General features: G+C 40.8%; 1 protein-coding gene across 2 annotated transcripts in view; it reads left to right on the top strand.

Annotated features, from left to right (window-relative positions):
• Positions 1-15,839, top strand: part of LOC124408145 (homeobox protein SIX3-like) — a 42,271-nt gene that overhangs the window by 1,675 nt on the left and 24,757 nt on the right. The window contains exon 2 of one of the 2 annotated variants that reach the window (XM_046884877.1): positions 9,532-9,606. In XM_046884877.1, coding sequence (XP_046740833.1) covers positions 9,586-9,606 — 21 coding nt within the window. In that variant the 5' untranslated portion in view covers positions 9,532-9,585. Of the gene's footprint in view, positions 1-9,530; positions 9,607-15,839 lie in introns of those variants that run through there. The other variant, XM_046884878.1, reaches the window with a different exon arrangement.

Below are 15,839 nucleotides of genomic sequence, written 5' to 3'. Positions count from 1 at the left end.
AGGCCGTCGAAGAAGGAAGCGAAGAGATATGTTCACCTACCTACTCTCCACAGAATGCACAGTAGCGCCGGTTGGGCTGCGGCCGGTACCGCTATAAACAAACCGCCAACGGAAACGCGACCATCAATGAAAGTTAACGGTTCGCGTGCCGCCGCGTTCCGTATTATACATACACACACACACACACACACACATATATATATATATATATATATATATGTATATACACATATGTGCATACATACGTATAGGCACCTCCTCCACCGCCTATACCACCTATATATTGCGTATACCTATATACATATCGTGATATTGTATCGCCTAGGTATTATCGGTCTACTATAATGTAACCTGTCGCTTTAAATGTACGTATGTGTGATATATATATATATATATATATATATATATATGTACAGTGTATTGCGATTCTCTCTTTCTCTCTTTCCCCCTCCCACGATATCGCTTGTTTTCACCGCTACAACCTTGGCCCTCATCCCTGCGCATCGCCGCTATAAACTGAGAGGATCCGTCCCAGTTTATACACGTGATCTCTCCCCCGCGATTATTCCATCGGGAATACATACCGCGGTAGGTAAAAGGTATAGGATAGGTAGGTACCTACCTACACGGAACCTCGCCTTTATCTTGTAAGAGACGGTGAACCGATGCTGTTGCTGCTGCTGCTGATCCGTCAAGTCAACGAGAAATAGAATAACAGCGACACGATAAAAGGAGGAAAGAAAGAGAAGAAAAAAACAAAATTTCTTTAACGTAACGAGTTTCTCCATCGTTTTTTTCGTTACGTATTACAGGTATGTCAGGGTGTTTGAAAAAAAAAAAAAAATAAAAAAATAAAAAAAATAATACTTATTCAACATTTTCCACCATGGCACACCCTGGAAAGTTTGCTCAAGTTGAGAGAAAGATTTTGTCGAAAGATGAGCTTTCAACGTTATGTGGAAGATCGCGTTCGTTCGATTTTTCGAAGATCACGATCTATAACGCAACGACATATCGACCGGTAATCCTTATTCTCCTAAATTGAAAGTTTATATTGAATTACAACTGTTTTATGAGATTGAATTAATAATGAAAAAGTCGTTGGATAAAATTGTCACATATCAGGTGGAGACTTAATATTACCAAGTGTTTGTCTTATTTGTGACGTAAATTGATATTGCGATTGACGTAAGCAATAGAAGAGAAAAAAAAATGAGAAGAAAAATATAAAAAATCGAAAATCAATTGAGCGTGATCTTCCACGTAACTTATATTTCTTTTAATCTAAATAAACTTTTTAGGGAGCATAATGGTCGAAAATCGCGAATTATGTTTTTCTGAAACACCCTAATAAATATACATATACATATATATATACACAAGCTGGTCGAGGAAAAAAAATTTTTTTTCGTCCTTACCCCCTGAGTGTTAGTGTTTGACGGAAAAAGATCCTCCCAAAATCCGAGTTCTCTAGTTCAAGTTTAACAAATCGCCATCGAAGATTTTTATTTCCCATTCATTTAGCATAAGAAAATTTTACTTTTCGATAAAACTTAAAATACTCCTAAGCTATCCAATTTTTTTCAAAAATCATGGGTAAATCCTTAAAACTGAATCGTCAATTTTTCCAATCCTCTGTTAACAAAGCATAGCAAATAAATAAATAATAATAATCATAAGAATAAATGCCGGTGAAAAAATTCAGAAGAACGAATGGTGGCTACATTAGGTTATATATATATATATATATATGAGAAGGCAAGAGAGAAACTTTTACCGCAATGTGTATAATAACGCATACAACTACATGGGTTAGACGATTAGATAATACAAACCAGAACGAGTGCGTAATATTATACGTTGTACACATACACGGCAACACTCGTTGCCGTCGACTCTTATCTTCTCTGCGTGTGTGAGAAAAAAAGAATCAAAAAAAAAAAAGAAAAAAAAACATACATATACATATATATATGTAAAAAAAAGTTGATATTATTTTCAACCGGCGGGGGAAGCGAGATTTGTTAAAAGTTTTACCAATCGAGAGCCGCGCAAATTGTTAAAAAATAAAACCAAAAATAATCGCGTTTTCGACGCGTGCGAAATGAAAATTTCCTAACGTGTTATTTATGTTTTTTATTTTTTTCTATTTCACTGTCAACATTTCCTCGCAATAACGTAGAGAAAAACAGTTTTCTAATTTTTTTTTTTTTTTTTTTTTTTTTTGTATTATAAATTATCATATGTCAATAAAAAATTTGTGAATCTTTCAGTTTATATTCACGGTGTGTGTGTGGTAAAATACTCTCATGCGCGATAGTGGACAAAGTTATTTGAAAAATAACTTAAACCGCGTGTCTGATGCATCGTGGATTGACCTTATATCGTATGCATATATGTATAGGGTGCAATGTGCACACGCACGCCTCGGTTGATAAACAGCACGATGGAATTTGTAAATTGGCGATTAACACGACAAACCCTTAATCGACTCGTTATAACATCACGGTTATACATTATAACTGAACAGCCAAGTCTGACTTTTCGTCAACTTCAACCCGCATGGATTATCCTATAATATATGCATAGACATTGTTTCAATATAGATAGATGCCTAGGAGAGATACATTGGCTATATGAACGGTATGTTTGCAACGACGGGTGCGCGATGCTCGCAGCGTACGATTATTAAAAATAGAGTACACCGCATCCAACTTAGGTTAGGTTAGGCGAGATTAGATTCCGCTGAAAAGTGAGGTTACGCGTGAATCTAACTCATGCGAACGAACCAACGAACATAACGAGATGAAGACTAATAAAAATCGTTACAATTAATACGAAGAACTAAGTGAAGAAAAAAAAAATAAATAAAAAATAAAGAACGAAGAAGGAAAAAATATGCGGGCGAAAGATCCTCCCAGTCAGAGTGTGGGTGAAACGATCAGTGCTGAGCATGCACGAGCGCTTATAAGTATAGCGATGATGAGAGCCTGTGTGCGGCCACGTATCACGCCACAGAGACGCATCATCGTCGTCGTGTAGGTCTCTCGGTGTCCCGGCTATGGCGGCTGGCCGTCGGCGCGGCGATCTCGAGGCATAGCCAGAGAAGTGGTGTCGGCTGTGTGGTGCCGACTGGAAGTTGGAATGCGGCCGAGCCGGGCAAGGCAGCCTTGAGCGGTGCGCTGGTGCCTGCAGTAGTGCGAGTCAGCCTCACCCAAGACTCCACACAAGCAAGGAACACGAGTCGCGGTGCCTCGATCTCTCCGCACTCTGCGACTGATAGATAGATGCATAGGTAGTAGGTACTAACTATGGCGGGGTTGCCTTAACGCCGAACCGAATAAGAGATAGGCGCAGAGGAGAGATACGTTCTAGTGGTAGAGCCGTCGCATGGTCAGACGCAAACTTACCATTTGAACCGGTTCCGAAGCGAAAGCTTTGTGACGTGCACGCACTTACGTACGGACGTACATACATACGTTCGACGTCGGCGTTCAACTCCACAGAACTCTACGGATATCGAACTGTTTTGCCGACAGAGCGAATCAATCGCTAACCAAACTTCGTACGATTTACACTCGATTCGGAATACGATGGAGTGGAGATTATTATCGACGACGATTTGGAAACGGTGGAGATAAATTTGAACGTGAAAAAATATTTAATGAATTTCTGGAAGCTTGAGTCGACAGCGTGTTCACACCAAATGGTGGAAGTGGCTCTTCACACGGCTCACATGCATGCGGACCTACGACGATAAAGCTCCGGTTATATGTACGTTCAATGGGTGCATGTGATATACGTTACTGTAACGTCGTGGTCGAGGCGGGCCTCTCTGCAACAAGTAGTCTGCACGTCGTCGTGAGAAAGTCAAGTACCTACGTAAGTACATACCGTGCACAATAAATATCCACACACGAGTATCGATTGTAAAGACCGCGTGTCGCGCGGCGCAGCAAAACATGATATGAATGATCCTCATCTCGGATTCCGGGGGTAGGGAAAAAAAAGACGCGAGGCCGTTACGTCATTCGTCACAAGCGAATCCCGAGCCGCTCCTCCGGCGGCGCGGGAATTCAAACTCGGAAAACTTTGCTGATGTCACATTCTTAATGTATTTTCTTTCAACGATTCATCTTTTCAAACGCGCAAACATATCTATCATATCTATACGATCTCGATGATCGATCGACGGTCATATGCAACCGGGGGAAAATTATAGTGCGCCGTTTAAAGCCTCGCTGAGGACTGGATGTGTTTTGCGATTAGAAGGAGAGGAGGAGGAGGAGGGGGTAATAATCTGTCCAGGAAGTCTCGAGATTTATTATAACACCGAGGCGTGTACACCCCGTCGCGAGAGGCTAATCTCTCGCCGAAAACACCGACCAATTGCGTAATATCATCTCTTTCAGAGTCGCCTGTGTGCTGCCGCGTTTGTACCGGACCTGCCCTAATCTTTCTGTCATCGTCGTCCCTCTTTTGCGCTCTCTGTGTGGCATACGTCCAACCATGCGTTGCAGGCTCCTCCTACTCCTGCCTCCTTATCACGTTTTATTCTCTCTTCCTCATCCGCCTCAAATTTTTAACGCCTTTATGCCTCTACGTGCAGGTGATGCGTACGCGGAAGAGCTTTCGTTCACCCTCGATTATTGTCAACCCCTTTTTTCTTACCGACAAGTGATTTTACTACTAATTATCATGGAGTCCTTTGTCACACTGATGTGAGAAAAAAAATTACTAGCTGTTTGAAGAAAATTATGATGAAAAAAAAAATTCAAGTCCAATTGCACACTTGGTGAAATTTTGCATTATCAACAGTTTTGGTAAATTGGGTGAATTTTCTTCGATCCGGAAGTATGAATTGATCGTGAACTGCGAGTACGAAAAGATCCACTAATATTTTAATATTGAAGCAAAATAAATATCCTGTGGATTAAGTAAAAGGTATAAAATCGATTAAATATTTCTTCGGCATCCAGTAACACTAGTCCTTTCTCGTATAAGTGACAAGCCAAAATCTCACTGGTTAAAATGAAGTTCACGTTGAAAGTGGAGAGTCTCGTTGCGTCGAGTGATATAATATAAACACAAGTTGAAGAAATTTCTTTTCCATTCTCAGTGCATATTCACAGATATAATAAATTCATCGTCAATTCGAGAGAGTATAATAATCAGAATGCCGTCTTAAATGCGTTCACGTCCCTTCTACATATGCATGTGTTATTAGTTGAAAAGTTTACAGTTGAATTGATCGAGTTCTGACCTCTCGGTGATAGGAAAGCCAAAAATACGCAAAGAAGAGATTGCAAGTCTCTCTCGGAAGGTTTAGCGTATTTGTGCAGCACGCTTCAGTCTCACATTATACATGCAGCGCGAGTTATTATTTCTCAATTGGATATCAATCATGTACAGAATTGTTTTGAACGGCGCGCAAGCGTGTTGGTGCTGTTATTCAGCGCGGGAATTTTGAATTCCCGATGGAACCGATTCGCCGATTCTGCATATCGAGTGTTTTTGTTCGAAAGAGGTGTGACGCGGATAAACGGCGAAGAGTTAAGTGAAACTGCGTAATGAGGAGAAAATGGAAAGAAACACTTGACATTTTCGCCAAATTATTATGTAGCTCGATGCTTGTTATCGTTATTCGTATCATATATATATACGCATACGCGGAAATCGGTGCAGAGTCCTCCGCACTCGTGCCGCACAGCCCGCGGAATAGATAAGAGATATAAGAGAACTTGAAGGCAATTTATCGCTGATAAAGATGCTCTTATCGTTGTCGACGCTGTTGGCTGTAAGTATGATAAGAATACGTCAGTCATACATAAAAAGAGGGCTTGGAGATGAGAAGAAGAAGGAGAAGGAGGGCGCGACGTCTCTTTCTCGCGTTAATTTATAGCATCGAATCCGAAATTTTCACCGTGCGACGTTCGATTACGCATAAATATTTATATAGATTACCGCGATTCTTATTCGATCATACTTCCAAGTCGGATTACCCCTGCGACACGCAATCAAATCCTAAGAATTGACTGCGATCTCGGGACTCCTGGGATTTCTCATATCGTTATCAAAATGTAAAATATTTTCCACGATCCGATCGATAGAATTAGCTGAAATTTTTTTTCTATTCAACATAATCGGCAGGTTATAATTTGGATAATTTTTTCTTTCTTTCCTCTAATTTTCAGCAGAAAAATACCAGACAATTCGCGCCAACGAAGTTCGAAGTTGTTGAGCGTACGATAGCGGTAAAATTTTGCAATTTCACACCCTTCGACTAGGTACGAGCCGAATATGTGAGAAGCGCGACTTAGCGACGATCAGCAATTACGCGTATCGTATTGAAAATCATTAATAATCAAGGGAGAGGGGGAGGAGGGCTTATCGATGGGCAAGGAGGTGACAAGAGCGTGGCGTGTTTATGTAAGCCGCAACTCTCGCGGAGCGCCGCGCGGACTGCAACAAATTACGACGACGATGTTGGCCATTACGTCATTCATCGAGCTGCTCTCTATAGCCAACGCAGCTGGCGGCCGCCGCGACTTTCAAAAAATCGTCGACCCGCCGTTTTCGGTGCGTGGTGAATAAAAATTTGCGAAAAATCTCGATCGGCGACTCGCGTTCAAAATCTTACCGTATGACTCGTAGGTGGATATAACACCGAGTCTGAAGAACCGGGCAAATAACGAAGCCTCGAGATAGTAAAGTCGGCAACTGCGCAGTCAGGAACGCTGAAGGTCGTCGTCGTTGCTGCGACTAGCAGCAATACTCACAATTGTTGGCTAAAAACATATATATATATATATATATATACGTATGTATTGTACCGACGCCGCGACGCCGATGCCGTTACGAGTGTAGTCGAAGCGGGAAAATTTGAAAGATCTTGCCGATATGCGAACCCAGGAATGGGCTGATGGGGGTGAAAACTTGGAAGGATCGATATTTCGAATGGACGGTATATCGAAATTTCAAACATGAGGAAATAAAATAACGAAAGATTAGTTGGTCAAATATTAATTTTCGAACAATTCATTTTTCGTTATTTTATCTTCTCATGTTTGAAATTTTGAAATATCTATCCTTCCAAGTTTCGAATCCCACCCAAAAGAACGAATAACATGCTACATAACGTGTAATTAAAAAAAAACGATTTTCACGTTGGATATTAGCAATTCGGAAAAATATCAACGATTTTTTGATACCGAACGGGCTGCAAGGCTGGTGCAGAATGACGATGGGGAAAAAATTTTAACGATATTTCTTTTCCTTCCTTAAATCATGCGCTCGCAGTTTCAGATTTGCAAAGAGGGAGGGAGAGAGAGGCAAAGAAATAATCAAAGGAAGACAGAGAGAGTTATACTATATCGGAGCGCTGCTAAATCGGCAACAAATAGCGAGTCTACGGTTGAAGAAAACAAGATTGTCCGGGGTCTCTGGTGGCAATAAGCACTGCGTCGAGTCACCCGGTCGGTTCTAGTGACTAAAGTAAGTAAGTAAGTAAGTAAGTAAGTAAGTAAGTAAGTAAGTAAGTAAGTAAAACCGAGTTAGCTTGAGCCAGGGAAAAATGACGTAGTCGGACCGAGAGTCCGCGGTGAACGCTGCGGTATCTTTCAGCTGGTTGCGCGACTGCGATCGGCTCTTGTCCCCTCTTTTTCCCTCCCCTGTTCCGTCTGACTCGCTACGTAAGTTTCACCAACGACGGAGAAAGGTTCCTGCATAACCGACCGTGCCGAAGGAACGAAGAACGGAATGATCGTAGCCCGAAAGCCGTCCGTTCGCTCGGGTTCCGTTCACCGAAAGCCCGCAAAACTGACGAATATTTTCAAACCGTGTGTATAGAAAAAAGTTTCCCGACGAGTCACCTCTATCCACTACCTATAGTACAGGAAGAAACGCGAAGACATTCAGTAAGAGAAGGTCGATCATCAACGAAATTACGTAACACTGTGAAACCACAAATTTTGTTTCAGCGAAAATAATACGATGAGAAAAGAATGTGAAACCAGAGGAATAGAGAGAGAGAGAGAGAGAAACGGACGAAATTAATGAGTATTTGAGGGTACGATTATCGCAAAAACGAGAAGAAAAAAAAAACACACCCATAACAATAATAATAATAATAAAAATAATCCAACCGCTTCGAGTTCCACGGTTTTTATCCGCGTTTCATACCGCGCGCAGAGCACAACGCGTGTATAGGTAGGAAAGAAGGCGTAAGAAAGTATGCGGCTTTCCTCCGCGTCGTCGTTAATCCGCATTAACCCGAAAACTTGAATCGCGATTTGATCGAGTCTCGTCTTGAGGATCAGCGCTGGTGTATCTCGGTGCTTTTGCGCAAGGTAGATATTTTAAGGACGGCCGGTTATCGGGGTAAATAATAAAAACGTATCGGATGAATTTTCTTAGGTTGGCATGGGTATGGGCAGAGCGCGACGCTGGTTATTAGGATAGCCGCCAGCCGGTGTAGTTCGTCGAGTATACATACAGAGGCAGGCAGGCAGGCGAGGAGAGCGCGCCGGCCGTGAGAGAGGCTCGATCGTTGGGTTGCCGTCGGTGTAGAGCTCGACGGCGCGGCGTTCGTCGTTGCCGTCGTGCAGGTGGCCCGACAAAGGGCGGAAACGGCCGAACGGCCTCCGGGGGAAAACCGAGTGTAAGCGAAGTGCCGAGGAGCGGATTCGCCGCTGCGCCGCTAGCGTCGCGTCGCCTCGGCATCGAGAGACTGCTGTTGTCAGTATTCAGTAATGCTTTGCATGGCTGGCTCGCCAGTAGTCGTAGGGTCGGTGAGAGTTGTTTTTAAGTCGCTAAGAAGAAGTGATCACAGTGTGGTGTTTGCCTACCGACGTCGCCGTCGTCGTCGTCGTTGTTCTTCTTCTTCTTATTCGTTTTCTTCATCCTCTACCACCACCACCACCACCAACACCAACACCACAAATAACACTACTGCTGTTAATATTAGTAGTAACAAGAATAATAATAATAATACCACCACCACCACGACTATTGCCTACTGCCGTTGTTGTTACTACTATCGTCATCGTTATTACTACTACTGTTGTTGTTCACGTCGGTTACCTCGTCACGTTCTTCCCAATCTGATATCGTCGTCGTTGTTATACCATCACCGACGAGTATGCTGCTGACGTCGCCGAAATAACCGACCACCGTCGTTCAAACAAATAGCACACCGACGGAAAAAGAAGAAGAAGAAGAAGAAGAAGAAGTTTAACAATAATCATAATAACAATAACAACAAAAACAACAACAACAACAATACGATAAACGAGAGGCTATTATTTTCGCTTCTATCATCCACGCGGTGTTATTAACCTGTAAAAGGAACTACTAAATAAACCCCGTGGTCAACCCTACCAACCCCTCACCCCCCCCCCCAAAAAAAAAAACAAATCGGCGTAATAATTCGCCTACAACGCAAGTTATCTACATCCCCCCCCCCCCTGACGCCCCTCCCAGCCCCTGCTTCGTCATACCCTGAAGTGAAAATTCAACGATTATTACGTGAATATACATGGTCAACGAACAGTCCAAGATGCTGTCAACAGTGCTAGCTAAATAATAATGTGGTGCGACGTTAACCAGGTGAGTTTCTTTCTTTTTTTCTTTCTCTTTTATGCCATCTTGTTTTAGGTTTTAGTTTTCTCTCATATTTCTTGAATCTCCTTTCTCCGTTTCTCTTCACTTTGAACGTTGCCTGCGGTTCTTCCGAGTAGCGAGAGAAATTGAGAAAGAAGAGTTGATTTTATTTTTATTTATTTTTTTCCGTCGTGTCGATAGATACTTACGTTATAATTAATCCTATGCGAGTGCGAGTCAGATCGAATTCCTGAGAAGCAGTCATCAGGTCTTTCGTTTTGACACGGAATCAAGCGGATATAATATTTTAGGGGAGGGTGAGAAATTATTTTGGTACGGTTCTTGACCGATGAACCAAAAACATTAGGCGTTGATGACCGTCGTCGTGACGCTAACGATAATGACGATCGTGATCGTGATTATGAGGATGATCGTTTGTACGTCAAGAGATATAGATTAGAAATAATTCCGTGGATTTCTTTCGTCTTTCTTCTCGATTACATACATCGTACAATCCGCAGCGAAATGTTGAGCATTCTTGTAATTTGTTCAAATTTTCGCGGGTTAAAGACTGCGCAAAAAGAATAGTTTCTATATCCGACTTTGATAATTTTAAAGAAATTCGAGGAACCCAATTGGGTGTACAGTGATGTACACACAGGCTTGTTAATAACGTCGTTGTGAGAGTAAACCCGGTACAATATTGCCCCGAGAATATAACTATCAGCCCTGGAGCGTGTAAGCGAGTTTTCGAATATCGTTGAAAACGCGTAACCAAATGACGAGGTTTAGGTTTGTTAGGTTACTTTAACGATGCATGTGAGAGAAAAGTCGTTACTTTTGGAACGTTAACGACGAAAAACATGTTCATATTTTTAGAAGAGTCAACCGTTGAAATTCGTTCTTTGTGAAACGAATGTAGGAGAAATGTTCTTTTCATGATGTTTAGTTTCGTTATATTATAGCGTTACTAACTTCAGTCCTCTCTGCCAAGTAAGTTCTTCGAAAAACCGTTACTCTTAAGAAAACGCGGATCCAACAACTAAGCTCGAACGCAACACCCGTCGATCGGTTATTGTTTCATCTTATTTAAATTTGAAATAGTTGAAAGATGGCGAAACGGCGGGAAGATTTGAATCGTGGATTTTCATACCGCGCGTTTTTCTGCACGCCTCTCTCGGCAAGACGTCAGATTTGACGCGTGGTAACCTCGTGTGCAGTTGTTTGAATTCGAGCAATCCCGCGTTTCCTTGGCTGGCGAGGCAAGGCGAGGCGAGGCGAGGCGAGGCGAGGCGAAGCGACGCGGTTGCAGGTCGACGGGCGGCCGATGGTTCGTCGGGGGTGGTGGGGGCGGCGGAGTCCGGAGTCGGCAGTCTTCTCTTCTTTACTTGGCTGCCCGTGGAGGAAACTTAACGCGCATCGCCGACTGCTAGCTAACTCACCTAACTCCTAGCAGCAGACTCGTAGCCTAGCTGTAGTAGCTCGCAATCAGTAAGCGAGGAAAGAGAAGGGAAATAATATGCCGCGCAGCTAGTTCGGGACGGCCGTCGCCATGGGAACGGGAACAACAACAGCAACAAGAACAACACCACCACCAATTCCCCATGATTTCGTTTTTACGCTCTTCTTTTTTTCTTTTCATTTAAAATTTCCCCACAAACTTTGCTACCTTGGATACGGATAATGGAATGTTGTAACCTAGATGCAAAATAGTTAGACTAAGGTCCGATCGACAAGTTAGACACATTAAATATGTGTATGTGACGACTTTTCTTTTCTTTTCTTTTCTTTTTGTTTTTTTCTTTTCATTTACTATCTCTCTACAAATTTTGCTACCTTGGATGCGAATAATGGAATGTTGTAACCTAGATGCAAAATAGTTAGACTAAGGTCCGATCGACAAGTTAGACACATTATGTTATGTCTATCAGAGGTCCTTTCTAAATAACAAACCTTCTATGGCCGACGCCCAACCATGCAGCGTCAGTTCGTCACGAATAAGGAATGTAAAAGTCAATTATTTATAAATAAATATTATTTTTTTTTAACATGAACTTTTGTGGGATTTTATTGGGCCAGTCGGGCGAAGTATAACCTCTCCAATGATTTTCTTATCAAACACCTTAACGTAGGGGTTTAATTTTGTTCCTGATTTTCTTCTTGTTTCTATTTCTCTCACTCTCTCTTTTTTCATCATCTTGCTCATAGCGCCATGTTGTCGACGTATATACATATAGGTATGTGTAACAGAATCGCCTCACGATTTTCGATGGTTAACGCTACGTTTGATAAGGGTAAAAATAACAATGAAAAAAAAAAAGCAAACAATTTCCTCGTAACTCCGTAACAATCACCATATGCACCGTACATTATCCGTATTATACGTATGTCAGAAGTTTCGTTAATAATTCACGCGCTTCTCTTAAACTTATTCTCAAATAGAATGACATTTTTCATACACATATGCAGATCTTTACGAACATCCGATAACTGATATTAACGAATTAATGATTCAACGTTTACAGGTTCTATCGATAATCGATTCATTTTTTCTATACATAATTCCTTAAATGCGGAATCCCGTAGTTTGTGCAAAAAATGTTACGCCTTAAATAACGCAGGCATACCCCAACACCTCGTTTGGATACAAACCGCGTTATAAGACAGAAGATACGTATACAATTTCGTAGAAGTTAAAGTATTATTGTTTTCCCCCTAACTCTCGAAGCATGTCAGCTAGCGTCTGTATGTAGCAAGCTGAACGTAACGTGTAACGTCTGCCAAGCGGGACCTTCGCAAGTATGAGTGAACATATGCGCTGCACACATATACCCACACACTTCATAATTTCGTCAAGTACGTGTGTGTATGCATGCATGTCTGTATGTATGTATAAGTTGTTCGGCGAATGTGCAGCAACGCTTCTTCGTACCAATACTCGTTGCGCGTTACGTAATCGTTTCGGCACAGCGGTTCTCAGTCGTTGTGAAAAGTAGCGAATATTATACGTCACGATGACGACGATGATGATGACGCGGCGTGAATTCTGCATAAAAGTGAAAAAAAAAAAAAAAAAAAAAAATTCAAACGGATGTACGGTAATTGGTGAAAATCTGTTTCAAATAAACTCTAGAGTATATACCTATTCTTCATTCTACGAACTATATTCCGTCGTCGAAAAACCTGACGTCTCATTATTTTCCCGCACTTTTTGGTAGAATCTATATTCCTGTAGTCTCTCCATGTATGCTTAACCTATTATAAATTACACACGCACACCCACATATATATGTATATATATATGTATCGAGAGAGATGATTATTCCCATAATATTTTTCCTCTGTAAGTCATTAAACTCAGAAACATCGTATTTCCTTTCTTATTTATTCATATTTACAATTTATTTTCTCTGTCGCGATGTTGACCGAGATGCAAAAGTTACTCACTCATACGTGCACCACCTCCGCTGTACCACCTCATCCACCTTCTCCTCCTCCTTCACCTCATCCTCTTCGCTCCACTTCTGCAACAAGAAGTAACAAGCTACATTATAACCACCGCATACGGCTAGAGAATCGCTGCTCCTCCTGCAGCAGTGCAGCAGCAGCAGCAGCAGCAGCATAGTGAACTCAAAGGTCCCATTAACGAGAGTTATCGACACACGATCTGTCAATAGACCTTCTCTGCCCCTCTACCGAAATAAACACCCCGCCTGCCCCCCCCCCCCCCCCCCGCCGACCGTCCGCCCCGCATTGCCCCCTTCTCTCAACGTTCCGTAGCGCAACCCTCCATTCATAAATTCGCCTGGCTTACCACGTTATACGTTACTTTGTGCGTGAATGTGTGTAATACGTGATACACATGATATGTACATACACGTGCGTGTGTGTGTGTGTGTGTGTATACGTGTCAAGTTTTGCCGCAAAACACGTGGTCTTGATTTACGCGCGTTAAATAATGGGACGTGTGTCACGACGATTACCTGCCACACAACTATCACTGAATATGCATATACATATGTGTATATATATATATATATATATATATACATGCATAATATGTACACAGCATGTACAGAGGAACTTGTGTTGTTGTGTGTAATTTGGTGTCGGGTATTACTTGTGCGTAATCGAGTTTTCACCGAGGTTTTTTCACACATGTATTATGTATATGTTGTAATAATGTTATACGCGCGCGATGCCTCCACCGACTTGTATTTTACTTTTTTTTTTTTGTTTTTTTTTTTTTTTTTTTTAGGGAGAGAGGGGGAGAGAGAAAATGTTGGCAAGTCCTTGTATCATAGAGAGAGAGAGAAAAGTAAACAAGGAAGAAAGAAAATATGATAGTGAAGAAGTTTGAAATTTGGAGATCGTATAAAGTGTAACGTTCCTCTGACTTTGTTGGCGGATCTTTTGTTGTCGACTGGCATCTGTTATGTGTGTTATATGGATATTATATAGACACACTTTGCGTAATACCTTCGTATACTCGAATGAAACGAGCGAAAATGATGGACGAAATTAAAAAAAGGAAAAAGACGTTTATTTCTAACGGCAGAATACCTCGAGTTTCTTTTTCTTATCATATTATATATATTCTATATATATGTATACAAATCTATGGCGATGACTCGCGTCGGTTGAATGTATAGGAAATTAATCGCGATGCAGAAAATTGAAAGAAGTATGTGAAATAGAAATATGTATAATAAGTGAAAACGTGTGAAGCTTCTAATTAAAAGTAAAAAATATTTCAAGTAATTTTCTCGTTTAAAATATACTTCAGCGATTAATCGTTGAATGGAAAGAGAAAGATGGAAATTTATAAAACATTGTTAGTCGTTGTTAATTTTTTACCAAAAATTTACATTTACGGTTCTAAACGTGATTATAGTATCGATTGGCAATAAATATCTACGTATAATAATATTTTTTACAACTTGGACGTTACGTACGATTTAAAAAAAAAATATGGATAATATATATATATATATATATATATATATATATATATATATATTGTAATAATGTAATATATATATATTACGAAGCGGTGCTTGCATGCGAATGCAAATTATTTGCGCTTTTCGTACCGGTATATATATATATATATATATGTGTAGCACGCAGAGATAAGAATTGAAGTACCACGTGCGCTGCTGCTGCACCTTCGGCGACACGTGCCTTTGCATCCTATAGTATGCACGCCTGCTGCACCGTGCACTTACCACCACACCGAATCCAACAACGAACAACTCTGTCAGTATGCACGCACACACACACACGCTCACACGAGATGCTTGCCGAAAAGAAAGAGAGAGAAGAACAGAAGCAACAGCTGACAATAATACAATATGTATGTATACATAGGTATACCGCTTAAAGTGCAGTACGCATGGCGTCATGCGCGTAAATGCATATTGCACGTTACATACAAGGTGCAATTGATGGATCATGCGATAAAGTTCATCTACTTTTCGTGCGGTTTACTCATTTTTTTTTTTTTTTACATCTCCGAGAGTGTGTATAAATAAAAGTGTATATATATATGTATATGTATATTTTAACTTGAAAAGTATGGCTTTACATTCTACATATTGTAACCAATTTAAACGAATTCGATTTCCGAAACCGAGAACGATTCTATTCGACACATTTTACATGTTAAGGGGATGCCCTGGTCGATTTCGACGTTCGCTTATGTATCCCCGAATGTTTCAGGTTCACGTATCTCAAACACGAAGAAAGGCTTAACAGCCTCATTCTAAATGCGATTCCGAACAAACAAACAAAAAAAAAAAACAGAAAAAGAACACTGCAAGACATTTTCATTTGACAGTAGAAATAACAAATTTTTGTTTTTGTCGAGAATTGCGTATAGATTGGGGCTGTTGAACCCGACTTGAGACCAGGGCTCGCAATAACTTAAAATGTATTTGATAATTCTCTGTTATTTATTTATTTATTTATTTATTTATTTATTTCGTTTGAAATTTACACAAAGGTCTGTGTTTACATCACACTACGTTCACCAATTTATCACTCGAATAAAAAAAGTATTTGAATTACAATTCAGAATACTTGCCGAAACACCTGTATCACATACTCGCGTATTATATAATAATAATAATTACAAGAGGAAAAAGAATCGCACGCGGTGTTCATTCTTGCTGCACTTGTCTGCTCTTGCTACTCCTCCTCTTCCTCTCCGTTATATACACATGTTTATCTCTGTATCG

Source organism: Diprion similis, chromosome 7, assembly GCF_021155765.1.
Source record: "Diprion similis isolate iyDipSimi1 chromosome 7, iyDipSimi1.1, whole genome shotgun sequence".
NCBI lineage: Eukaryota > Metazoa > Arthropoda > Insecta > Hymenoptera > Diprionidae > Diprion > Diprion similis.
The sequence above is the reverse complement of the archived record's forward strand: the minus strand, read 5'-3'. Positions and strand labels throughout refer to the sequence as shown.